Source organism: Acinonyx jubatus, chromosome C1 (assembly GCF_027475565.1).
Source record: "Acinonyx jubatus isolate Ajub_Pintada_27869175 chromosome C1, VMU_Ajub_asm_v1.0, whole genome shotgun sequence".
Lineage (NCBI taxonomy): Eukaryota > Metazoa > Chordata > Mammalia > Carnivora > Felidae > Acinonyx > Acinonyx jubatus.
In genome coordinates, this window is record NC_069381.1 from 8,947,362 (window position 1) to 8,973,826 (window position 26,465).

A 26,465-nucleotide genomic window follows, 5' to 3' on the forward strand; every position below is an offset into this window, starting at 1 on the left:
TTGTTGGCAGGGGAGCTATCTATAGTCTGGATGCCTGTTAATATTTTAGAAGAGGTTTTTGTATAAAGCCCATCGGGAGGCATGGAAAACAAATGGTTTAAGTAACCTGTATTTCTTTGGGTTGTGCAGTTCAGTGGAATGCCTTATTTTCTTGGAGCCTCAGTTTCCTCTTTTTCCCATCACCCATCCGTTTGGTTGCCTTCCATCATTCGACTCATTAAGATAACCGAGTGAGGTAATGCACGTAAAGCACCTGGCCAGGTGTCTGGTGCATGGTAGCTACTCTGGGATGTGGTCTCCCTGCTCGCTGAGATCGTTACTGGCTTTTTGAGGCAACAGGCCAGCCCTTGAGATTGGAGCCTCAGGACGGCCTGCGGGTCCAAATCCTGGCATTTCTGCTGTAACCTATAGCTGTGTGGCCTTGGGCACAGTTTTTAGCTTCTCTCTCCCTCGATTGTCTCACCTATAAACTGGGGGTGTTGGATGGTGCCTCTGTCGTCGGGATGTTGCAAGGATTGTGTGAGAGGACTAAATGGGCAAGGCCCTTTGCACAGCGCGTGGCATGAAGTAAGCATTCAGTGAACGATAGCTGGCATTATTTTTGCTGTACTGTGGCTCACTGTACTTACTTACACATACTTGTCCTTGGTACTCGTATTGCGAATGTTTAAGAACACATAAAAAGTAGCGTTTGAATTTAAGGTTATTCTGCTCTGTGCGTGAGCACGGTAAGATGTGTAAGCAGTTCAATTTAATTGACCATTTGGGGGCACACCACAGCATCTAGCACCTTCCAGAGCCCTGGGCTCCCTGCAGTGGCTGGTTATGTGTGTGTCTGGAGGGTGAAGTTCGTCTACCTGCCTTCTCCAATGCAGACTTGCACCTGCCGCCGGGGAGAATCACATGTAATCCACTTGCTATCTTCTTCTTTCCTTAGCTGGCAGGAGGCTGCATTCTTCTAGAAATGGAAGAGCTTCCAGGGCAGAGTTGGCCACGAACGAGTCTCACTTCCCCTGCTCAGTGTGTGCGAGTGAGTGCCGGGGCAGCGCGGAGTCCCCCGGCACCTTGGTTAGCGAGATGGATGGAAATCGGAGAGGCTTAAGCCCTTGTTTTGGACGTCACGTGTTGGTACCCATAACTTCAGTCTTGTGGTGCCTGTAACGGAGGGCCTCAGGAGCCCCTTGGTGTTGGGTGTGGAAGCGCTCTGGGGGCCTTGTACAGATGGAGTGTAAGCGGCTTCACAAGAGAACGAGACTAGATGATGCCCCTCGGCAGTGGGCTGTTTTAGAATAAGAATTTTTGAAAACATGTTTATTGTGGGAATTTTCAGACAACACAAAAGAACAGTTGAAGGAACTTCCATTTACTTAATTCCTTTGAGATTCATCACATTTACTTTATTCGTTTTTTCTTTTTGCTGAATTATTTTATTTTATTTTATTTTATTTTATTTTATTTTATTTATTTTTAATGTTTATTTTTGAGAGAGAGAGAGGGAGAAAGAGAGGGTGAGCAGGGGAGGGGCAGAGAGAGAGGGAGACACAGAATCGGAAGCAGGCTCCAGGCTCCGAGCTGTCAGCACAGAGCCCAACGTGGTGCTCGAACCCACGAACTGTGAGATCATGACCTGAGCCGAAGTCGGACTCTCAACCGACTGAGCCATCCAGGCGCCCCTTGCTGAAATATTTTAAAGCAAATTCCGGATATATCATTTTACCTCTACATGCCTCAGTAGTCATTTTTTTTTAAAAAATGACGTTATCTTACATAACTAACTCTAACGAGAATTTCTTGGTATTGTGTAAGACCCGTCTATAATCAGATCTTTCTGATTATCTCAAAATAGCCCTTTTGCTGATGGATTGTAGAGATATGAGTGGTTAAGAAACTTCCCTGTGATCTCTACAATTCATTGGAATAATTCGCTTTTCTGAGCCATAGTTTCTTTGTCTACAAAATGGGGAGCATTAAATAAAATGATATATGAATCTTTTGAATGTGAGTTCAAAATAGGTTCACATGTTCCGTTTGCTCTCATTTCTTCTAAATCTCTGTTGATTAAAGAAAACCAGTCTTTATTTACCCCGTGCCACTGGCTTGTAGAAACCGGGCTAATGTGTCCTGTAGAGTGTCGCACATTCTGGATCTGTCTTTTTGTTTTCTTTTGGTGCCATTGACTTCTTTTATCTTCTAATTTTAGAAATGGAAGTTAGCTCTAGAGGCCTCATCAGATTCAGGTTCAGCTTTTTGTTAAGAGCATGTGGTAGGTCGTGCTGGGTGCTTCTTGTTGTATTGTGCTAGAGGGGATTGCAGTGTTTGGTTGTCCCACTTTTAGGGACACTAGGATTTGTGTTAAGAGTGGGGTCAGGTGGTGACAGCTGGATTCCTCTAATGAAAGCATTTTTAGCCCCACTGTATTTGTTACTTGGGTGATTAAGTGGCTAGAGGTTTTCTGTTTCCCTCCTACTTGATAATCTCATTTCCTTGAGACCTGTGTGTCTGTGACAAAAAAACTTTCTGCCGTGGAGGCTCTATGGCGCTGGAGGGGCCTCCAAGGCCACTGCACCTGTAGTAATCCCCTCCTTTTTTTCTGCCTTTCTCTATAGATGTTCCTTCTCCTGCCTTTCTTCCTATTCTTTTCTCTCTTTCTTCCCCCGTCTTTTTTATCATTCATTCATCAGATGTTTCCTGAGCACCTGCTTAGCGGTAGGCACTGAAGAGAAAGGGGTGAGTGTGGCATTTGGAAGCAGGGATGTGAATTGAGGTTTGACCTCCTCTCTCCTTCCTTCTCTCCAACTGATCCCTTTTCCCCAGTGACGACACTAAGGCTCCTGTCTCAACACATCGTAGAGATACGAGTCCTTTGAATATTTAAAATGACAGTGTTACCATACTGTGTTTATTTGATTTTTTTTAAGTTTATTTATTTATTTTGAGAGAGAGAGAGAGAGAGAGAGAGAGAGAGAATCCCAAGCAGGCTCTGTGACATGAGTCCAGAGCCCTACGTGGGACTCCATCTCATGAACCGTGAGATCATGACCTGGGCCGAGATCAAGAGTCGTACGCTTAACCAGCTGAACCACCCAGGCGCCCCCATAATGAATTTATTTGTTACAAAGAATGCAGATCCTAAGACAGAGGGTTTTGGCTTTCTTCTGTTTCTGCTTGTCCCTTGAAAAGAAAATGTTTGATTGTGGTTCCTAGGTGAAGTCCCACTGGTCACCAGGGGCTTCTATTAAATATTTGTCCAGGGATTAAATGGGATTCTAAATCCTGTTTATCATTTTGCTTGGACAGATTTCTTAGGCTGAGACTTTACTTAATGAACCTCTATGAGCGATGACAGAAGAATGCAATATGAAACACATGCGCAAACAATGAGAAAAATTGTTTTATAACCCAACCCATTTCACTAACAGAGTATAGACAAGGCGACTGCAGAGACGCTATACCACAGGCCCTGGGTTTCGGGGTGTCTGGTGGAGCCCCTTTCTCCTCAGCTCTCTCCTTAGATCATGGTTTGACTGCTGAAGAGGGCCGAAAGGAAACCGGCGTCCACAGAAGTGCTGCCTCACATTTCCTGAGCCTTTGTGCATCTCCCTCCGTTGGGTTTTGCTGTTTGCCTGAAAGATGCCTTTTCTCCCCCAGTAAGATCTGCCTTGCTTTATGTCCCACGTTCTTAGGTGCATTCGCTCTCTCTCGTGCTGAATAAGACCACCAGTGAGCTGGCTAAAGCGAGTGTGTCCAAATTAGCGGCACACCTGGAAATGATTGGTAAGTGGGGAGAAATCGAACTTGCACAATCTGGTAAGAATTTGAACCTCCTCCTCCTCCTTTTCTCACAAATCTAATTGTCCTCACATGCAAATAGGGTGTGGAATCACTGGATTCCCGGTGGTTGTTCCCGAATACTGGCTTATGGATCAGAATCATGTGGACAGCTTGTTAAAAATGCAGGTGTCTGGGACCCTGCCCCCCCCCCTCCCCCCGCTACCAAAAATGTGATTCATTAGGTTGGGTTGGAGCCCTGGCATCTATCCGTGTTTTTAACAAACTCTGTCTGGGGTGACTATATAATTTTTCTTTGTCCAAATTGGAACATTTTGAGAGTGAAAGGGGGCATTATTAGTAATTACACCTGGGAAACCGGGGAATAGGTTCCCTCTATTGCATTAGTAGAGGGAGCCTTCGATAGGGCGCATGATTTCAGGCACGAGGATGTGGCAGAGCCGGCATTCTTTCCAACGGGACTGTGCAGGTAGAAGTTCTTAGTGGAACACAAGTGATCAGCCATGTCGAGTTCTAAATAGCAGAGGTTTATAAAGTGTGAGTAAAACACTCCTCCTTCCTTAATAGTGGAAGATCACAGAGCTCAAATGTTGACTCTGTAATAAAAATGGAAATGTCTTTTGGGGGGAGGAATGAACTGAAATGAGATTTCACGTCTGGTATAAGTTAATTTATAAAAGCTTGGAGGAGATAGGTCTTTAAAAATTGGGAGAAGCTTGGGTATTTTTGTTAGGTGACGATGAGTCCAAAATAAGTTATGTGTCTTCAATTCACTGAGAGCTGAACTAGCATGCCAGATATAAACACCTAAGTCACGGCTTTGTAGTGCTAATTATGATGATAAAATTTGCTTCATGGAGGCAGCAGTTTGCAGTATCGCTTTTTATTATCCATACCATGTGAAGAATGAGTCATTGTAGGTGAACACCCAGGTGTGCATGTTTTAACATCCTTCTTTATTCTTTTCCACCTTCAGGGGGTTTCACTCTTGTGACACCAGAGTAGTTTTAAATCTTGTCTCCAGTGTCTGTCTCATTAATTGCAATTTTTTATTAAATCACACTGACACCCACTTAAATGCCTGAATAGCTGGCATATCTGATGCTTCCTCCTTTATTCTCTTATCCATCGCGCAGTTGATAGACCTTATGCTGTTTCACTAATTCTAATTAGTGGTCTTCATCTCAGAAAGGATCCCATTCTGTCTGTATTTAGAAATGTTGGGGTGCCTGGGTGGCTCAGTCAGTTGAGCGTCCGACTTCAGCTCGGGTCACGATCTCGCGGTCCGTGGGTTCGAGCCCCGCATCAGGCTCTGGGCTGATGGCTCAGAGCCTGGAGCCTGCTTCTGATTCTGTGTCTCCCTCTCTCTCTGCCCCTTCCCCGTTCATGCTCTGTCTCTCTCTGTCTCAAAAATAACTAAACGTTAAAAAAAAAAAAAAAATTAGAAATGTTGTTTTTAGGGGCGCCTGGGTGGCTCAGTCGGTTAAGCGTCTGACTTTGGCTCAGGTCATGATCTCGCAGTCTGTGGGCCTGAGCCCTGTGTCAGGCTTTGTGCTGACAGCTTGGAGCCTGGAGTCTGCTTAGAATTCTGTGTCTCTTTCTCTCCTTCTGCCCCTTCCCTGCTCGCACTCTGTTTCTTTCTCTCAAAAATAAACATAAAAAAAAAAAATTGAAATATTTTAAATTAAATGTTTATTTTTGAGAGAGAGAGAGAGAGCGAGAGCAAGTGAGCACACAAGCAAGGAGGGACAGAGAGAGAGGAAGACAGAGAATCCCAAGCAGCCTCCACACTGTCAGCACAGACCCCGATGTAGGGCTTGAACTCACGAACCGTGAGATGATGACCTGAGCCAAGACCAAGAGTTGGACGCTTACCTGACTGAGCCACCCAGGCGCCCCTGTATTTAGAAATGTTTTATCCTTTAATTTCTGTATGCATTTAATTTCTTTCCCTCGTAAAGGTTAAAGTATGATATTGCTGTATTGTTTCAACCCCCTTTGGACTTCTGCATTGAGACTTTGAAATACTGTATAAAATGTTTTTGGCGGGTGCCTTGGAATATGAAAACTAGCCTTTGACATTTAATTTGATTAAATAGTGAAAAGTCTGAGGCATGTGTGGATCGGTTTTTGTTCTAGACATATTTAAGGTGTATGACAAAAAAAGATACATAGGCGTGTGTTCTATTTTTAACATCCCTAGATGGAGACCTGGCCTTGCAGGGGAGCATCGGGAGCCTGTCCCTAAGTGACCTTACAGCCCATGGAGAATTCTACAGAGAGCGGTTTACTACCAGTGGAGAAGAAGCACTCATTTTCCAAACTTTTAAGTAAAAATACCCATTTTTCTCGTTTGACATTTTGGCATATTTGTTGCTGTTTCAAATTCTTGTTGGCTAAACCAATAAAAGTTTAAAAAAGTTTTTACCATCTTAGGTAAAATTGATATGATCTAGTTGCAAGGAATCCTGATTTATAGTAAAATGGATCTTTGTTGAAGTGGGCTACTCAGTCCTCATAAACGGATGGTGTGTGATTGAAATAATTCTTTTTTTCTTTAAGTTTTTTTTTTTAAGTAATCTCCACACCCAACGTGGGGCTCAAACTCACAACCCCAAGATTGAGAGTCGCATGCTCTACTAACTGAGCCAGCCAGACACCCCGAAATAATTCTGAATATTAAAAAGCCTGGGTTCTCACTGGCTTGTTATGTGACCTTAGGCAAGTCACTTAATCTCCACGAATCAGTTTTTCTATCTCAATATTGAGAAGACAAAGTTAGATCACTTCCCATCTCCCTTTCAACATTCTGGAATGATTTCAGCCTGAGAAAGTTGTTGAAGATATAGATGTTAAATTATATGATGCATTTTTTTCTCTATAAAAGTCTATATTGAATCTTTTCTTCTTTTGTCCTTTTTTTTTTTTTTTTTTTTTTTTTTTTGGTGTTTATTTTTGAGCGGGAAAGAGAGAGCATACCATGCCCATTAAATTGAAAACCATTCATAAAAGTTTCCTAATTTGTCTTGGAATGTACATGCTAAACCTCTTTGGCCCACATTTCACTGAAGTAAACAGACTTCTTTCTGCTTCCAGGAGACTGTTTTCCCCAGAAACACTGATTGCATTGCCTAATTTTTTCTTTCCCCATCATTTCATGACCTTATTTTTGTACCTTTTGAGTCCATATTGTTACAATCTTTGAGGAGGAATAATCCCCTTTCCCTAAAGGCAGGGAAAGGGGCCCCAGTGGAACCACAGGTGGCTTCTGCGTGAGTTCTGGAATCAAGAGTTTAACACCAGAGCTGCCTACCTGTTCATGGCCTTGGTCATACCAGACTCTCATTTAACATCCTCAACACATTGTGGCAGCTTAGAGAGGGAGTAATTACTGGAGTTTGCTTTGTCAAACCTGGTTGCAGATTCGAATTCTCATAGTTAAAGCTGTTTGCTGGGATAATCCCTAACTGAGCCTGTTTTCTTCCAATACTAACTTGTATCTTGCTGTCAAGTCACATTTTTGCTCTTATTCCCAGATATGGACGGCCCGACCCTCTGCTCCGGAGGGAACACGACATTCGAGTGAGCCTCCAGATGGCCTCCGTACAGTATGTGCACACGCAGCGTTTTCAGGCGGAGGTGGTGGCCTTCATTCAGCATTTCACTCAGCTGCAAGATGTCTTAGGACGCCAGCGAGCTGCTATTGAGGGGCAGACGGTAGGAAGGCTCATTTCTCCACGTTGCTTTTCCAGTGTGACCGATCGATAGAACTTTTAAGCCTCTAGAGAGAAGTCTGGAAAATTTCACTGAAAAAAGGGAAGGTATTTGGGTCATTTTATGCTTTCTAGTGTCCTCCATGCTGCCGATTGTCTACAGAAATCTTACTGTAATTGGAGAGCTTATATTTCTTCAGCAAGGTTCCGTGTTTTAATGGCTTTTAAGGCTTAGCTTAAGCGTCCTCTAAAGAAGATAAACGAAATTTATGGCTAACACTTAAGACTTCTGGTCCCTTTTAGTACTTTAGTTGGGATACTTCTCTTGGAAAGTGTTTCCAAAGAACATATCTGTTACATGAAGAGAGTTTTTTCCCAACGAGATTAGAGGTTCCCAACTTCTGAGTTCATAGTTCTCTTAGTGTCTTGGAAATATTTTCACTGCACGTCCTAAGCCAAAAGACACACCAAATGGTCTTTGCATTTAAAAAATAATTAAGTCTAAACAACTTAGTAAGTACGCATGTCCTAACAACTTAGTAGCTACTTAAAAAAATAACACGTAAGTGAAAGACTAATATTTTTATTTCATTCGTAGATAAATTACTTGCTAGTAGGGATGGACGTGCCCCTTGGGCACTGTGCAGCTTCTCAGACTTGGAACCAGGCTGGACATGGCAGCCTTCATTTCCTGTCCCACATCCTTTGTCTCGTGGCACTGGCTTTTTATCACAGCAAGTGCTGAAGACCCAGCTTTGTAAAGATGTGACATAATAGAAAGGAATCTAGCATGATCGAACGCTGAATGTGAACTAACTCAGTCTAGTATGTGCAGTGTCCAACAGATGATGTGTTTCCCTGAAAAATTTTAAACGTCCTGGCAAGCGCACATGGGACTGTGCGGCAGCGTCTTATGGTGTCTTGGCGTAGAGTTTGGGAACCGCAGAACATGATTATAATGTAGTCCTTTGTAAAACTTTGTTTATTATTTTTAAAAAATTATTTATTTACTTTGAGAGAGAGAGAGAGAGTGAGAGCATGTGTGCGAGTGGGGGAGGGGCAGAGAGAAGGAGAGAGAGAATCCCAAGCAGGCTCAGTGTTGTCAGCACAGAGCCTGACGCCCAGCCCGATTCCACAAATTGTGAGATCATGACTTGAGCCGAAACCAAGAGTCGGACACTTAACCGACTGAGAGCCACCCAGGTGCCCCAAAACTTATTTATTTTTTGAACTTCATTAGGTCAAAGATTATAATTAAATAAATAGATACTATCTTCATAGTGACAACATTTAAAATTTTTTATTTTGTTATTTTTGTTATTTTTTTAATTTTATTTTTTTAAATTTTCTTTAGATGCAAGTTAGCTAACATATAGTGTAATAATGGTTTCAGGAGTAGAATTTAGGGATTCATCACCTACAAAGAATACCCAGTGCTCATCCCAGTGAGTGCCCTCCTTAATGCCCATAACCCATTTAGCCCATCCCCCCACTCAGCACCCCTCCAGCAACCCTCAGTTTGTTCTCTGTATTTAAGAGTCTCCTATGGTTTGCCTCCTCTGTTTTTATCTTATTTTTCCTTCCCTTCCCCTGTCTTCATCTGTTTTGTTTCTTAAATTCCACGAGTAAAAATCATGTAATATTTATCTTTGTCTGACTATTTTGCTTAGCATAATACACTTTAGTTCCATCCACATTATTGCAAATGGCAAGATTTCATTCTTTTTCATCGCTGAGTAATATTCCAGTGTGTGTGTGTGTGTGTGTGTGTGTGTGTGTGTGTGTGTGTGTGTATTTGGGCTCTTTCCATAATTTGGCTATTGTTAATAGTGCTCCTCTATACATTGGGGCATATGTGTCCCTTCGAATCAGCAGTTTTGTATCCTTTGGATAAATACCTAGTAGTGCAATTGCTGGGTCGTAGGGTATCTCTACTTTTAATTTTTTGAGGAACCTCCATACTGTTCTCCAGAGCGGCTGCATCCGTTTGCATTCTCACCAGCAGTGCAGAAGTGTTCCCTTTTCTCCGCGTCCTCGCCAGCATCTATTGTTTCCTGAGTTGTTAATTTAAAAAAATTTTTATTTTAAAGGGGCGCCTGGGTGGCTCAGTCGGTTAAGTGTCCAACTCTTGATTTTAGCTCAGGCCACGATCTCGTGTTTCGTGAGTTCCAGTCCCTCATTGGGCTCTCTGCTGTCAGTGTCGAACCTGCTTCAGATCTTCTGTCCCCCCCCCCCCGCCCCGTCCTTCCCCTGCTCGAACTCTCTCTCGCTTTCTGTCACAAATAAACATTAAAAAAATTTTAAATTATTTAAATTTTTTGAGTATGTTACATATTGATTTAGTACAGAATCAAAGTTAAAGGACATTTGGAGAAAAGTCTCCTTCTCAATTACTTTTCCTCAACCACTCAGTTTTTCTCCCTGGAAACAGTGTATCTTTGAGAGAATATATATTTTTTAAAAATACAAAAGCACAGTCAACATGTAGAGAATGTGGAAAAAAAGAATCAGTTTTACCAAGGTACACCCGAGGTATGTTTTAATCTGTTTTCATTGTTTTCTCGTTTCTCCCTGTGCATGTTTCCATGATTGTAATCAGTGTATAACCTTTTTTCCCCTCTCTTTAGAAACTTTTAAAACAGATTTATTATTTGACACACCTAAAAGAATATCTGTAGCATGTAAGTTTCAAAGTATGATAATAAAATGAACCTTCATGACCTGCCACCAAAATAAAAATGAAAACATGGCTAACGTTGTACATGTTCCTTCCCCATCTCACTCCTCTGTCAACTCCTTAGGTAACTGCTCTCCTGATTCTTGGATCTTCTAGTCCCTTTAACAAAAAAGTTTCCATATAATATCTTTTGTTTCATTTGTTTTGATCTTTATAAAAATGGTATTAAGCTGTATTTAATGTTCTGTGACTTGCTTTTTTTTTTCATTTTCTTATTTATTTATTTATTTATTTTTAAAGTTTGTTTGAGAGAGCTAAAGTGTGTGGGGGAGGGGCACAGAGAGAGAGCGAGAGAGAGAAGATCCCAAGCAGGCTCCGCACATCAGTGCAGAGCCTGATGTGGGGCTCAAACTCACGAACTGTGTGATCGTGACCTGAGTCGAAGTCAGACGCTTAACCGACTGAACCGCCTAGGTGCCCCGTTTTTTCATTTTCATATTGTCATTTAAGTTAGATACATTCGGGTTGTTACACGGTTGTTTAATTTTACTGTTGTATTTCGTTTTGTGATGCACAGATTTATCCATTTTCCTGTTGAACATGTGGGTTGTTTATGGTGTTTTGCTGTCATGTGCAACGTTTCTTGGTGCACACGTGAAAGAATTTCTCGGAGATACTTAGGAGCGGGTTACTGGGCCACGGGGTACACACGTGTTTATCTTTACAAGATAGTGCCAGATTGTTTTCCTAGACAATTCTACATTCCCACTGGCAATGTGTAAGGATTCCTTTGAATTCATATCCTTGTCAACACTTGTGAACCTCTTTATTTTGGGTCAATAATGGCGTAAAATGACATTGTTGCATATATGACCTGCTTAGGCTTTTTATTTTATTTTTTTATTTTTCTTTTCTCTTTCGCTCTCTCTCTCTCTTTTTTTAAGAGCACAAGTGGGGGAGGGGGTGGGGTTGGGAGGAGACAGAGTGAGAGAGAGAATCTTGAGCAGGCTCCATGCTCAGCGAGGAGCCAGACCTGGGGCTTAATCCCATGAGCCTGGGATCATGACCTGAGGTGAAATCAAAAGCTGGACGCTAAACTGACTGTGCCACCCACGCGTCCCTTATTTTTTATTTTCTAAATAATTAAAAACACTTTAATTCCACCTACGTATGCTTTTTAAAAAAGCGTTTGAAGTGAGGAATAGCATACAGTACATACATGTAATGTAACATAAAGTGTGTCAGTTTTATGCATACACTTTGGAAGCCAGCATGTTAACCTTTTTCATAATCTGTTTCCATTTTGCTTTGCATTTTTCATAGCAGTCCTATTTAATAACTGTATGACCCATCAAGTCAGTTTACTTAACCATGTCCCTGTTTTTTAACATTTAAATTGTTTCCAGTGTTTCATTCTTATGAGTTATGGTTCTGTGAACAGCTTTGTGCGCATATTTTTTCTTCATTTTTTGAAGTATTTTTACAGTATTGAATCCTGTAAGTGATATTGTTTGGTCAAAGCCATGAACGTTTTTGTGGCTCTCAATATGATACTTCTAATAAACGTTGTCTATTACGTACCCTTACAACGATTACTTTCACCTGTGTGGTTTAAGCAGCAGTGAGTTATTGTGAAGACTCAGTAGGCTAGGAAATGACACTGTACGTTAGTGTGTCATTGGGTTTCACTTCTGGGATAAGTAGGAATTAAACAGGTAAGTGTCTGAAGTTTTTGTTATATCGAGGAAGACAAGCAGTCGGTCAGTAGACCTTTAAGGAATGAGAGTCTGTCTTGAGCAGTTGTGGGCTCTGAAGGAAAACTGATCTGCTCAAGGATCTTTAATCCTAGTAGTTTGAATTACTTAGGTTTAAGATTTTGCATTGCTTAGATTCATGGAGAGAGCTAAAGACCTGCTACTAAGATTGAGGCTAATTTGAAATTTAAATTCCTTTCTCCTGATTGTACTGGTGACAGGTAGTGTCCTCTACCTTTGGCTTGTAGCTTGCTTTTCTTTCTTTCTTTCTTTCTTTCTTTCTTTCTTTCTTTCTTTCTTTCTTTCTTTCTTTCTCTCTCTCTCTCTCTCTCTCTCTCTCTCTCTCTCTTTCTTTCTTTCTTTCTTTCTTTCTTTCAAGTTTATTTATTTGTTTTCAAGGGGGAGAGGGGCAGAGAGAGGTGGAGACAGAATCCTAAGCAGGCTCTGTGCTGTCAGTGCAGAGCCCAACACGGGGCTCAAACCCACGAACTGAGATCACGACCTGAGCCGAAATCAAGAGTTGGTTGCTTAACCAACTGAGCCACCCAGGAGCCCCTGTAGCTGGACTTTTATTCCTGTGTTTTCCTGTGTATGTAAATAACGATCTAGTAGAACTTTACCGTTCTTTTTAATCTTGATGTTTGCAGTTTTAAGAGCATCATACACCTTTTTTTGGGCCAAATATAAATTGTTTCCTTTATTTTTTACACTAGGAGTGTGATGTAGTTTTCCTGTGTCTTCTGCTTTATATGTTGTTTCTTTTATTTTAAACTAATGTATTCATTGAGCAACCGGGAGTGCAGATTTTTGGTGGAGCTAAGATGGGGTGTTGCAATTCTGAAATCTTGGGGCAGCAGTCTGGAACCTGGGTGTCGCCACTCTGAAGCTGTGTCACCGGTGGCGAGTTATTTTTCTTGCTATTCTTCTTTGGACTCAGGTATAGGAGGAAAACGGAGATACCACAAATAAGCATGCTGCCCGTTTGTTAAATAGTATATTAATGATGCTTTGGACTTCTCAGAGTGCTTTCCTATATGTTATTTGGTCCTTATGACAAGCTTGTTTGTTGAGTTGCTTGAATTATTTAGTGACTGTTTATTGACAGATGTCGTGTCGTACAATGTCAGGTAGTGGGAACATAATGGAAAACGAGAGAGACAAGGTCATTGCCCTAATGGAGCTTCTGTTTTAGTGAGCTGAGACAAACCAGACAAAAACAGAATTAGCTGTGATTATAGCCAGTGAGGGAGTGGTGGGCAGGCGTGTTATTGCCGTTTTATCCACGAGGAAGCAGAAATTCTTAGCTCTGCTTGCCCAGAACTCTGGCTGTGTCACAGTTCCGCTCTTCCCATTAAATAATGTGCGACTATTAAGGCATGTTAACAAAGGAAGTGCTGTACAGTGTGCGAGCAATAGTTTATTCATTTTGAACCTGCCCCTGAATACATTGAACTTTATAAAATATAGCTGTGTGTGTACATGTGTGTAGAAACCGGGACTCAGAGGGTACGGGGTTGCCGTGCGAGTAGTATAGCCCCTCGACAAGGGCTTGAGTGTCTTGGGTGTGTGGTGTCATTTGATCCTCGCGATGGCTCTTAAGGGAGGGCCCATTCCTCCCATTTTGTCGGTAAGGGAAGTGAGACCCAGAGCCCTCACGAGTTCCCCAGGCTGCCAAACTACTAAGTGGCCAGGGTGGGGATTCCAGCTCAGGTAGTCGGGCTTCAGGATTCCCATTCTGAATTCCTCCACTAAACTGCCAGAATGGTACCAGTATTTATCTCGGGAGGTGAGGTGATGGATGATACCAGATTTCTTCTGTTCGTTTGGCTTTCCTGTCTACATTTGCTACAGTGAAGATGAGTAATTTGTAATTTTATAATTTACTTAAAAAACAAAGCAAACAGGCAGTAGTCATGGGTTGATACACAGTACCAACAATTCATGTACAGTTAGAAAGGGAAGACAGTATTTACTGCATTGTAAATTCCCCTGACTTGTTTATGTGCTTAACACCCAAGAAAGAAGAGCTTTTTATATTATGAGGGCTATATTTTTCTTTTTAAAAAGTAGTGTTTTTCATAGGTGACAAAAAACAATAAAAATAGGAATGAGTAGAAAATTAAGACTGTCTTGTTCTATTTTGTAATCTATACTTTTCACTGACCAATGTATGAGAAACATTTCATTATATTAGCGTATTATATTTTTTGCCATCTTTATTATGGTATAATTTACTTCTAATAAAATTAACCAATATTAAGAGTACAATTCAATGAGTTTTAACAATTGTGTACTGTCTTATAGCCACAGCTACACTCAAGATTTTTCGAACATTTCTGTTATCCACAAAGTTTCCTTGTCTCCCTATGCAAACAGTCCCCCTGATCCCTCCCTGCATCTTGGCAACCATTGGCCAGCTTTCTGTTATAATAGTTTTGCCTTTTTTTTTTTTTTTTTTTTTTAGAATTTTCTATAAATGAAATCTTCTAGCATGGCTAGCTGTATCTGGCTTTTCTCACTTACGTAATGCTGGTTGAAATCCATCTGTATTGTTGCAAATAGCAGCAGTGTGATTTCGTTTTATTGCTGAGTAGTATTCTGTTCTTTGTAATAAAATTTGTTTGTTCATCCATTCACCCACGTGGTGGACATTTCGGTAGTTTCCAGTTTTTGGCTATTCTGAATAAAACTACCGTGAACATTTGCGTTGAAATCTTTGTGTGAACATATGTTTCTCTTAAGTAAATACCTAAGAGACGAATTGCTGCTTCATGTAACTATGTGTTTAACATCATAAGGAACTGTCTTCATAATTGTTTTGGCACCTGGCTGGCTCAGTCAGTAGAGCACGTGATTCTTGATCTCAGATTGTGAGTTCGAGGCTCACATTGGGTCTGGAGCCTACTTTAAAATAGAAACCATTCCTTAAAATAAAAAAGTTTAGAAAAGAATTGTGGCTATTCCAGATTCTTTGCTTTTTCATGTGGATTTTAGAATCAGCGTGTCAATTTCTACAATAAAGCCTGTTGAAATTTTGTTGGGGATTGTGTTGAATCTGTCGGTCAGCTTTCAGAGAATTGACATCTTCGTAGTGTTGAGTCTTTTGTTTCTTCAGTATGGCGTGTTTCTCTGTTTATTTAGGTCTTCAGTTTCTCTTAGCAGTGTTTGTAGTTTTGAGTGTACTGATCTTATGTATCTTTTATTAAAAATTGATCCCTAGACATTTCATATTTCTGATGCTATTATAAGTGATATTTTAAAAATGTCAATTTCTAGTTCTTTGTTGACTGTACAGAGAAATACAATTGATTTTTATACATTGACCTTGCATTCTGCAACTTTGCCAGATATACTTACCAGTTCCGGTTACTTTTTTGTAGATTCTTTAGGATTTTTTACATAGATAGTCATGTTGTCTGTGAATAGAGTTTTACTTTGTCCTTTTCAATCTGTATGCCTTTCAACTCTTTTTCTTCCCTACGGCACTGACAAGGGCTTCCAGTATAGTGTCAAACAGAAGGGGTAAGAGCAGACACCCCTGACTTGTGTCTAATCTTAGGGTAACAGTGTTCAGTTTTCCAGGAGTTGGCAGACTATGGCCTGTGAGAATATACACATAAACACATGCATACATAAAGTTGTGTTGGAATACAGCCACCGTCATTCATTTACTTACCGTCTGTGGATACTTTTACCGTTTTCTTGATCTGTCCACTTCATCTAAATTGTCAGTTTGTTGGCGTGAAGCTGTTCATAGGTTCCCTTATCTTTCAAAGATTTTTTTTCTTTTAAATGTTTATTTATTTTTGAGAGAGAGAGAAAAAGAGAGAGAGTGAGCTGGGGAGGGGCAGAAAGAGGAGGGAGACAGGATCCCAAGCAGGTTCTGCGCTAGCAGCAGAGAGCCCGACCCAGTACTCGGTTCACAAACCCTAGAATCATGGCCTGAGCCGGTCTGATGCTTAACGGACTGAGCCACCCAGGCGCCCTGTTCCCTTATCATTTTAGTATTTGTAAGTTCTGTAGCAATGTCCCGCACTCCTTCCTGACAGTGATGAGTTTTGTTTTCTACCTTTTTTTCTTGATTAATGGAGCTAGAGGTTTCTCACTTTTATCAGTCTTTTCAGATAATTAACTTACTGAGAGGCCCGTGTTCTGGCCCAGCCACACCCTCGCCGAGTATGTCGTGCACTTGGGGAGAATGTATACTCTGTGGCTGTTGGGTGTTGTGTTGTGTAAGTGTTTAATTGATTTTTAAAATTATTTTTCTGTTTTCTAAATAACTGATTTCTGCCTTACATTATTTTCTTCCTTCTACTTAGCTTCGTTTTGCTTTTCCTTTTTCTAGCTTCTTACAATAGAGGTTTTGATCACTGATTTTAATCTTTATTCTTTTATATAAAAGAAACATTTAAGGGCCACCTGGGTGGCTCAGTGGGTTGAGTGTCTAACTTCAGCTCAGGTCATGATTTTACAGACCGTGGGTTTGAGCCCCGCATCGGGCTCTGTGCTGTGGATTCTGTGTCTCCCTCTCTCTGCCCCTCCCCCACTTGCACGCATGCGCGCGCACTCTCTCCATCTCTCTCGAAAGAAATAAACATTAAACAAATTTTAATAAAAAAAGAGTAAATAAAGTAAACATTTAAGAAGTGCCTCGGTGGCTCAGTCTGTTAAGTGTCTGACTTCGGCTCAGGTCATGATCTCACAGGTCATGAGTTTGAATCCTGATACAGCATCAGGGTTGCACTGTCGGCACAGAGCCCACTTCGGATCTTCTGTCCCCCTTTCTCTCTGCCCCTCCCATGCTCTCTCTCTCTCTCTCTCTCTCTCTCTCTCTCTCTCTCAAAGATAAATAAACATTAAAGAAAAAAAATAAAATAAGCATTTAATACATTTTTCTCTACTGTTTTAAGTGCATACTACCACTTTTTTTTTTTTTACCATTTTGCATGTATGTTTTATTTTGATAAAAAGTTTATTTAAAAAAGAAATTTAAATTATATAAAATTAAAATTTTTAAATATACCTTCTAAGAAGTTGCCTGGTTTAAAACAATTACAAGAGATAACTGAAAAGATAAATGTAATGATATGAAAATAAGAGCTATTTTGCTAAATAATTTTCAGAACATTAATTCATTAATTAATTGGCCAGTGAAAGTATATCAAGGGAAATACATCACAGATTTTAAATTAGAAGAAATAAGTAGATCTCGAATCCTTTGCATAAATTTTTTTTTTGCTGTTGTTATTCACCTGTTTTCTTTTTTCTTTTTTTTTTTTTACATATAACACCCAGTGTTCATCCCAACAAGTGCCCTCATTTTATTTTATTTTTTAATTTATTATTTTTTTTAACGTTTATTTATTTTCGAGACAGAGAGAGACAGAGCATGAACAGGGGAGGAGCAGAGAGAGAGGGAGACACAGAATCTGAAACAGGCTCCAGGCTCTGAGCTGTCAGCACAGAGCCCAACGCGGGGCTTGAACTCACGGACTGTGAGATCATGACCTGAGCCGAAGTCAGACGCTTAACCGACCAAGCCACCCAGGCGCCCCGACAAGTGCCCTCCTTAATGCCCATCATCCATTTAGCCCATCCCCCTCCCCAACACCCCACCAGCTACCCACAGTTTGTTCTCTGTATTTAAGAGTCTCTTATGGTTTGTTTCCCTGTTTCTGTCTTACTTTTGCTTCCTTTCCCCTATGTTCATCTGTTTTGTTTCTTAAATTCCACATACAAGTGAAATCATACATTTGTCTTTCTCTGACTGACTTATTTTGCTTAGCATAATACACTCTAGCTCCAGGCACATTGTTGCAAATGTCAAGATTTCGTTCTTTATCATCACCGAGTAATATTCCATTGAATATATACCACATCTTCTTTATCCATCTGTCGATGGACATTTGCATCCCACAAGTTTTAATATACATGCTTTCCTTATTTTGGCAGTTAGGCCAAAATATTTTCCTATTTCCCTGTGATTTCTTCTTTTAACCTTGGGTTATTAAAAAGTGCATAGTCTTATTTCCAAATACTTAGCAGTTTTCCATTCCCTTGTTACTGATTGCTAGTGTAACTCCATGGTGCTCGTATAATATGCTCTGTGCGATTTCGGTTGTTTTAGAATTGTGAATTCATGAAGGTTTTGGGAACCGGAGGCTATTTGATTGTAAAATTAGGGCATTGATTGAGCCTCTGAGTCAATTTTCCTTCTTCTTTCAGGTGAGAGATCAAGCCCAGCGCTGTTCACGGGTTCTCCTGGATATTGAGGCGGGTGCTCCTGTTCTCCTTATCCCTGAAAGTTCCAGATCAAATAATCTAATTGTAGCAAATTTGGGGAAGCTGAAAGTCAAGAACAAGTTTCTCTTTGCTGGTTTTCCCGGGACCTTTTCCTTGCAGGATAAGGTGAGTGATCAGTATCCATTCCCTTTTCAGTTCAACTCGTGTTTGAAGGTTTCATATGTTGTCATAAGATGACTCATAACTGCTGTTACTTTTGTAGTATAGGTGGCTTGAACAATTTTTCGGGACATTTTATTGATATTTCAGTTAGCCTTTTAATAGAGATAGTGTAAATTCTAACCTTTACCAATTGTATGCAGTAACTTACTTTAGCAAACAAATCAACAGAACCTATTTTCCATTTCTGTAATGCTTTTTTAACAGGCTAGTCTTATAAATAACTTTTTACACCACCTGCCTTTTTTCAGAGAATGGGTTTTGGCCCATGATTTATTGGAAGCTGTTTAAGAATATCATCATGATAAAATCTTGTACAGTATATGACTTTACAGTTTAAAACTACTTTGGTAGCACTTATTTATTTCTTATGACAATGTTTAGAGTTAATCAGGATAAAAGATTGTTGTTGTTTTCATTTTACGTTTGGGACAATTTGGACTCATTGAGAATAAACGACAAAAATGAGAACATGTAGTAAATCCCAGACTTAGTGCTGGAGGTGGTCTGATGAGCCCCTCCTGCCCATTTCCGCAGTTGAGGAGATTCACGCTGCCCAAACTAGGGACAAGGTCTTGTTCTAGGTGTGTGTGTTGATGAAACCTTACTGGTTTCTAGGGCAGCTTTGCAGTGTATTTGCTTATTAAGTACAAATTCATTTCGCTTGTCAGAAAAGCACTTACTGAAATTCCCAACTAGTTGTGCCCATCTTTAGTATAACAGCTAATAACATGGGGAAAGAGCCTTTGAAGGAGGAGATACATAAGATTTCATTATAAGCTCTTATGATTGCTGGTAACAGCAATAAATAGCCAATGTTCATTTTGAATACTTCTTACACATCACCCAGTGCTAAGCTCTTTATGTATTTGTCTATTTTTTTCTCCTTAGCAACCTAAGGGGTATCTAGTTTTATTAACCCCATTTTTCAAGATTAAGGTCATTTCTTTTGGATAATATAGCTAGTCAGAAGTACAGTGTGGGCCTCAGACTTGGTGTGTCTGCCTTCTATATGCCATTGCTTTAAACTGTGATCACCTTCACAGACCTTCAGGTCACATCTCTGTGGGGAGGGTAAACTGGAGGAGGATGTGTCCTCTTGGCCCTTTCCTGCAGAGCCGTAGCTCTTTTGAATTTTCTAAAGGGTGTGACACAATTCATTAGAATAATTTAGACGGAAGAAATCCGATGATTATTACAGAAAAGATATAAATTTGAGCAGTTACTGTTTGCCTCTCTAGGTATAGAAAGAAAAGAAAATGAAAAAGTGTGATTAGGGTGCTAGTTCTTACCAGGACTTCGCCAAGGACCTCATCTCTGTTTGGAAGGCAACCAGAGACTTTATTTGTTGGTGATGCCTAAATGCAAATAATGTTACTATTTTCAAGTTACTGTCTCCATGTTTTCTTTCATTTGTTTTACTTCTCACTCATCCATTTACTCTTTTTTTAAATAATTTTTTAAAGTTTATTTATTTGTTTTGATAGAGACCGTGCAAGTTGGGGAGGGGCAGAGAGAGAGGGAGAGAGAATCCCAAGCAGACTCTGCACTGTCAGCGCAGAGCCCGACATCGGGCTTGAACCCGCGAAACCGTGAGATCATGACCTGAGCCGAAACTGAGAGTTGGACCCTTAACTGACTGAACCACCCAGTCACCTCCATTTACTCACTCTTACTGACCTACACATGCTGAGCTGAAAATGTTTGAGGCAGTGAGAGGGAGTGGGTAGAGCAGGAAGGGTGCAGACCGCCAGCGAGAACACAGCAGCCGTAAGTTTGTGTTCAGACCAGAGGGAAGGTGTTTGGACAAAGAGTCGGGTCTTCCAGATGTCCCCTCACTTGCAGTCGCTCAGAGAAACCGGATTCAGTGATCAGAGCAGAGGGTGGCGCCAGAACGACAGTGTCCAGCATTGGAGGGCAGAGTGCCACCAGGTGTATCTTGTAGCTTCGTAGACCAGCCTTGAGCCAGAGCTGATGATTGAGAACTTGCTCGCTCACCTTGCTGTAGGAAGGAAGCCCCTCCTGTTGGGATGATGCGTCTTCCTGCCAGAGGCCGCTTTGATTGGGAGAAGTAGACTTTCACTTGGGTACGTTTTTTAAGAGCACAAAAGTGAAATTAGCCTGCGTTGGTCTTTCACGGCAGGCCTAGTAGAGAACTAGTAACCTTGGTCTTAAGGAAGAAAGTCTGTTTTCACAGTCAAGAGATAAGCATTTTGCTGTTCACTGACCAGAGTCTTAACATAAAAGATCTGTTTGTAAAAAGAAAGATGGGTAACTGCTTCTAAAATTTCTCACTCGCTTGCCGTGAATGTGCGGTATTTATAGTTAACGTGACTAGATAATGAACAAACGTATCAGAACTTTTGTTTGCACGTGAAGTTTGTCCCCACTGTCACCTCGGGACACTTTGTTCCAACATCTTGCTCCAGCTCTGCTGCCATCCCTGCCGAGGGAGAGCCGAATCCCTCCTTGGGAGCGGTCTTCTGAGCTGATAGTAAGTTCTTCAGGATGTATTTGTTTGTGGTAAGTCTTTTTTTTGAGGACTTAGTTTTTTAGGAAGGGATCAGCTGGAACCAGAAGGGGTGATCAGGTTCGATAATACCATTTTTGTTTCTCTACCCTTCCTACGAAGATAAAGGACCGATGTTCTACATCGGTTATGTCTACGTACGGGCTCGTGAGCTAACTCGGCAGTTAGCTCCTAAAGAATTGCCAAAATATTTGAAGAAATTGTTGCACGTGAGTTTCTCTTGTTAAGTAAGGCAAATAACAGCACAAAGTTGATAGCATTTTAATGAAAAACTCGTCCTGTATTTGTTTTTGAGGATTTGATTTTAAGTGGCAGTGCATACAAGGATCGCTCTTTCTTCAAGGTATTAATCTACTCTTTTGCTTACTGTTCATTCTGAAAAACCTTATGGGATTCAGCAGTCAATTCACATTCATATGCTCAGAGCAGAAAACTTCCAAAAATTAACTCTTTAAAGCACCTCATTATTTGGGAAAGGCTGATTATCAGTTTTTTGTCCCTTTCCTGAATCACTTTCCCCCTGTGTAGAGAAGGCCTTCTTAAGGACCAATAAAAGAAATTTCTTTTTTTTCCCCCCTAGGTAGTAATTTCTTGATGATCTTATTTCCTTAAATCCTAGAGAAGCTTTATCTTGTTACATGCCAGTGATCTGTAGAATTCCATAAGGGCTGCTTGGAGTGTGTCACTGGGTAAAGTATTTGCGATCAGATCAATACATCTGTGGATCTTTACCTCTCCGCAAGCTCAATTGATCGAGGCCTAGATGAAGCGCAGAATTCCTTTCTTCATCAGAAATCATGTCGCGTTTCCATTTTCCCTTTAGTGTATTTGCACGGGTGAGGTTTGTCTAGTGTGTGTTCTGGTGGCTAAAGAACAGGAAATAATCCTGAAATCCGAGCTCGCGGAATGGTTATTTGCCTTTGAGTTCCACGACTTCGGTGCGTTTGAAATTGTTTTACACAAATCCATGTCTTCATGAATGCAGGCTTGGATTTTTTATGTATGCTTTTCCTTTCATTTTCCTCAACCACAGCTTGTGCTTAAACCATAATTTCTAAGTTAGCCTTTCAGAAGCTTTCAGTTAATCTCCTCAAGCCATTGATTTATTTAAACTAACTATATAGACTGTGTAGACATAAATCTAATGAAAGAGCAACGACTGTCTTAGAGTTTAAGTAAACTAAGCAAGGGGGAAGGTTTTTAATGTCAAAATATTTTTTTTAATTGTTTTTAATGTTTTATTTATTTTTGGGAGAGAGAGAGAGAGAGAGAGAGAGAGAGAGACAGAGTACGAATGGGGGAGGGGCAGAGAGAGAAGGAGACACAGAATCCAAAGGAGGCTCCAGGCTCTGAGCTGCCAGCACAGAGCCCAACGTGGGGCTTGAACCCATGAACCACAAGATCATGACCTGAGCCGAAGTTGGACGCTCAACTGACCGAGCCACCCAGGCGCCCCTGAATGTCGAAATATTTAAATAAGAGCATTTGCTTAGTAATTTGCCTTCCAAAAAAAATTGCAGAAAGTTAAGAACTGTTTTTTGTTTGTTTGTTTTTTTCCACTGTTGCTTGTAATTACTACTCAAGATAACTGGGAAGGAGAACAGTATTATCATCCCCTTTTCAATGCTGAGAGGAATAAACATACAAGGCAGTACTAGCAAACCCATTCTTGCCCTCCCTGCAGCTTGCTTGTGAGAAGGGGTGAATGAATCGGAAGCCCTGCAGATAGGTAGCGCGGTGGCTTGGGGGAAAGCTTAAAAGTCAGTTATTGAATCATTCTGGTGAAGATTTCCCCAGTTAGCAATGAACTGAAGATACTCAGTGTATAAAAAAAAGTATGTAGTGTTTTCAATAGAATTACAGAATTTATGTTACTCTGTGTTTGTCCTTAATTTTTATGCCCTTGAACAGAAACATAATAGGAATGGCCAACCTCCTATGTTTTCCATTTTGTTCTCATTTGCACAGTTACTTAAAGGGATGAGAGATGTAAACCTAGAAGGAGCGACTTCTAGAAAGTCCAGACACTCCCATGGCTTCATTCCATTGGAACCACATTGCTGTTAGATACGTTTTCTTAGAATAAAGAGCTCCTCCCCTCCTCTCCTCTCTGTGCTGTGTTTGACCTAAGGCTAAACCACCAACAGTTAGCATCTTAAGCCAAAAGATAATACATTCCTGCAAGATTGCTATAGTTTTCAACAGGTATTGAATTATAAGTAATACCTCTGCAAAGAATTACGTGTGGCAGGGAATGCCATGAGCCTCTTACTCCTTTCGTTTCTGGAAGCTGGGGGGTGCTTGGAAAGTGTCAGGTGTCATAGAGTCTTTGAAGAGCGCAGTGACTGGAATAGGACTTCCAGGAGAGTAAAGATAAATAGTCACCCCTGTTCCTGTCTTCTAGTTTTATTTTGTTTCTTCCCAGGAGTCTGTGCCTTCAGCTTCCCCAACGGGTACCCCCAAACACAGTTTGAGGAAAACGACGAGTGCAGAGGACCCGAAGGGAACCCATTCCGAGGGGCTGTTTATGATGCCTCCTGCTGGAGTGAGTGCAGGCAGCCTGAGGAATGAGTCTGTGCCGAGTACCTCGGCCAAGCAGCAAGGACAGCAAGCCACACCCTCCACCGGCCGGGTTCCTGGTAGTCCTGGTAAGAGAGGAGAAAGGTGGGGAATTCACGGGACTGTGGCGGGTACCTGGCGGGGGGGGGGGGTGTGCATCAGAGATCACGGGTCTTTAGTGATACTCTGATTTTGCTTTTGCTTTAGAAAGCTTAAGAATCTTAGGATGCAGATTTTAGCACTGGGGTGACTTCTACAGTACAGTTCAATTAGCAAGACACAGTGTGAATAAAGGGATTTAGATGGCCTCTTAGGACTTTTTCTTCTGGGTCAGGGTAGTTGACACAAGAAGATGATAGTATAGCTGGAACGATTCCTTAGATACATCCTTGCAAGTCACTGTCTGGACATTATCCTTTTCCTACGTAAATATTATTCTGTTTAATTCTAAAAAACCCCCAGAGAACTCTTAAAAAATATTAGTGTGAATTAGGTAACAACAGATACTATAAGCAACAATTTTGCAAAGACATGAACCATCCAGTTATTGGTGTTCTCTAGATTTTAAAAGTTAGTCATTCCAGGGGCGCCTGGGTGGCTCAGTCGGTTAAGCGTCCGACTTCGGCTCAGGTCATGATCTCGCGGTTTGTGAGTTCGAGCCCCACGTCAGGCTCTGTGCTGACAGCTCAGAGCCTGGAGCCTCCTTTGGATTCTGTGTCTCGCTCTCTCTCTGCCCCTCCCGTGCTCACGCTCTGTCTCTGTCTCAAAAATAAAAAAACATTAAAAAAACAAAAGAATTAGTCATTCCAGAGGAGAGCCTGGTTTTGGCCTTTTGGTTTTTATTAAAAATTTAATTTAATTTAATTTTTTTTCCCCCATTTTAATTCCAGTATAGTTAACAGGGTTCTATTACTTTCAGGTGTATGGTACAGTGAGTCAGCACTTCCGTACGTGGCCCTGTGCTCATCACAAGTGCCCTCCTTAATCCTCATCACCTCTTTCACTCATCTCCCCACCACCTCCCCTCTGGTAACCATCGGTTTGTTCTCTATAGTTGAGTCTGTTTCTTATCTTGTCTCTCCCTCTCTCTCTTCCTTTTTCTTTTTCTTTTTTCCTTTGCTTGTTTGTTTCTTAAATTCCACATAGGAGTGAAATCTATGGTATTTGTCTTTCTCTGGCTGACTTACATTACTTAGGTTAGCCAGTACTCTGTACCTCCATCCATGTTGTCACAAATGGCAAGATTGCAATCTTTATTTTATGGCCGAATAATATTCCATTGTATATATACCACCTCTTTATCCATTCATCAGTTGGTGGATTCTTGGGCTACTTCCATAACTTGGCTATTGTAAATAATGCTGCTATAAAACTCGGGGTGCCTGTATCCCTTTGAATTAGTGTCTTTGTGTTTTTTTGGGTAAATACCCAGTAGCAGGATTACTGGACCATGGGGTAGTTTTATTTTTAGCTTTTTGAGAAACCTCCATACTGTCTTCTACAGTGGCTGCACCAGTTTGTATTCTACCAAGCTTGAGGGCTCCCCTTTCTCCACATCCTCGCCAACACCTGTTGTTTGTGTTTTTTAGTTTAGCCATTCTGACAGGTATGAGGCGATATCTCATCGTGGTTCTGATTTGCATTTCCCTGATGATGAATGGTATTGAACATCTTTTCATGTGTCTGTTGGCCATGTGCATGTCTTGTTTGGAGAAATCTTGGCCCATTTTTTAATTGGGTTATTTGGGTTTTGTGGCTGTTGATTTGTAGAAGTTCTTTATATATTTTGGATACTAACCCTCTATTGGATATGTCATTTGCAAATATCTTCTCCCATCCAGGAGGCTGCCTTTTGGTTTTGTTGATTGTTTCCTTTCCAGTGCAGAACTTTTTATTTTGATGTAGTTTGGCCTTTGGTTTTTTATTTTTTTTATTTATTTTTAAGTTTTTAAAAATTCTATTTATGTGTGTAAGTATGTATTTTAAGTTTATTTCTTTTGAGAGAGAGCGAGAGAGCAAGCACAGGGAAGGGGCAGAGAGAGAGAATCCCAAGCAGGCTCCGCGCTGTTGGTGCAAAGCCTGATGTGCGACTCGATCCCACAAACTGTGAGATTGTCACCTGAGCTGAAATGGAGAGTTGGATGCTTAACCAGCTGAGCCACCCAGGCACCCTTAATTTTTATTCTCTAATTGAAGCCATCTCTACACCCAACATGGGGCTTGAACTCATGACCCCCAGATCAAGAGTCATATGTTGCTCTGACTGAGACAGCCAGGTGCCCCTTTTGTATTCTGGGTGGGTGATGGATAGGGTAAGTGAGGTGGTGCTCTAAGGAGTCAGAGAGGGAAACCGAATGTGATTCCCACAAAGTCAGTTCAGCGTGATTGGGCTTTGAGAGAATGTGGGACGCTAGCTGACGAGGCTGTTGTGTGTCTTTTGTTACATGCAAGGACTGACCGTGCTAGGTACTGCTCCCTGTAGTCCCCTGTGGTCCTAGAGGCGACAGGAAGGTGGTTTATGGTTGCGTTGGTGATTAAAGAAACGAGGTTATCCCAGTCCTCATCACAGTGCTGGCTATTGAACACTTAGTGTGTGCCAGATCGCACGGCACATTCTTTCGTAAATCGTTGCATTTCACCCCCATAGCACCCCTGTGGAGTTTCATTTTTATCCTCATTTTACACGTGAGGGAGCAAAAGGCTTAGAGAGATTGAGTAGCTTAGCTTGGCCTCGGTTGTGTGGATAGTGGAGTTGGACTGTGAATTTAGGCTGTCTGACTCCAGAGCCCGAATCCTTAACCCACGTGATACGGTCTGCCGCTTTCTCCCCGTGATGCGTGTAGAGCGTGGAGGGGGCACATGCACAGTGCGGCTCAGCACTTGTTACCACCTGGTGTTGCTGTGAGGACAGTGGTGGTTAGGAGGAGGGCCAGCTTGAGTGGCTCTAAGAAGTGACTCGGGATGCTTTTGAGGTGGTTGGT

The 26,465-nt window shown here is 41.3% G+C and overlaps 1 protein-coding gene across 10 annotated transcripts in view; it reads left to right on the forward strand.

Moving 5' to 3' along the window:
• The window catches only part of VPS13D (vacuolar protein sorting 13 homolog D), a 256,101-nt gene that overhangs the window by 42,393 nt on the left and 187,243 nt on the right, over window positions 1-26,465 (forward strand). For all 10 annotated transcript variants that reach the window (XM_027060372.2, XM_027060377.2, XM_027060374.2 and 7 more), the window contains 5 exons: window positions 3,684-3,774; window positions 5,993-6,119; window positions 7,326-7,506; window positions 18,159-18,341; window positions 23,351-23,573. In XM_027060372.2, the coding sequence (XP_026916173.2) occupies window positions 3,684-3,774; window positions 5,993-6,119; window positions 7,326-7,506; window positions 18,159-18,341; window positions 23,351-23,573 (805 nt within the window). The remainder of the gene's footprint in view (window positions 1-3,683; window positions 3,775-5,992; window positions 6,120-7,325; window positions 7,507-18,158; window positions 18,342-23,350; window positions 23,574-26,465) is intronic.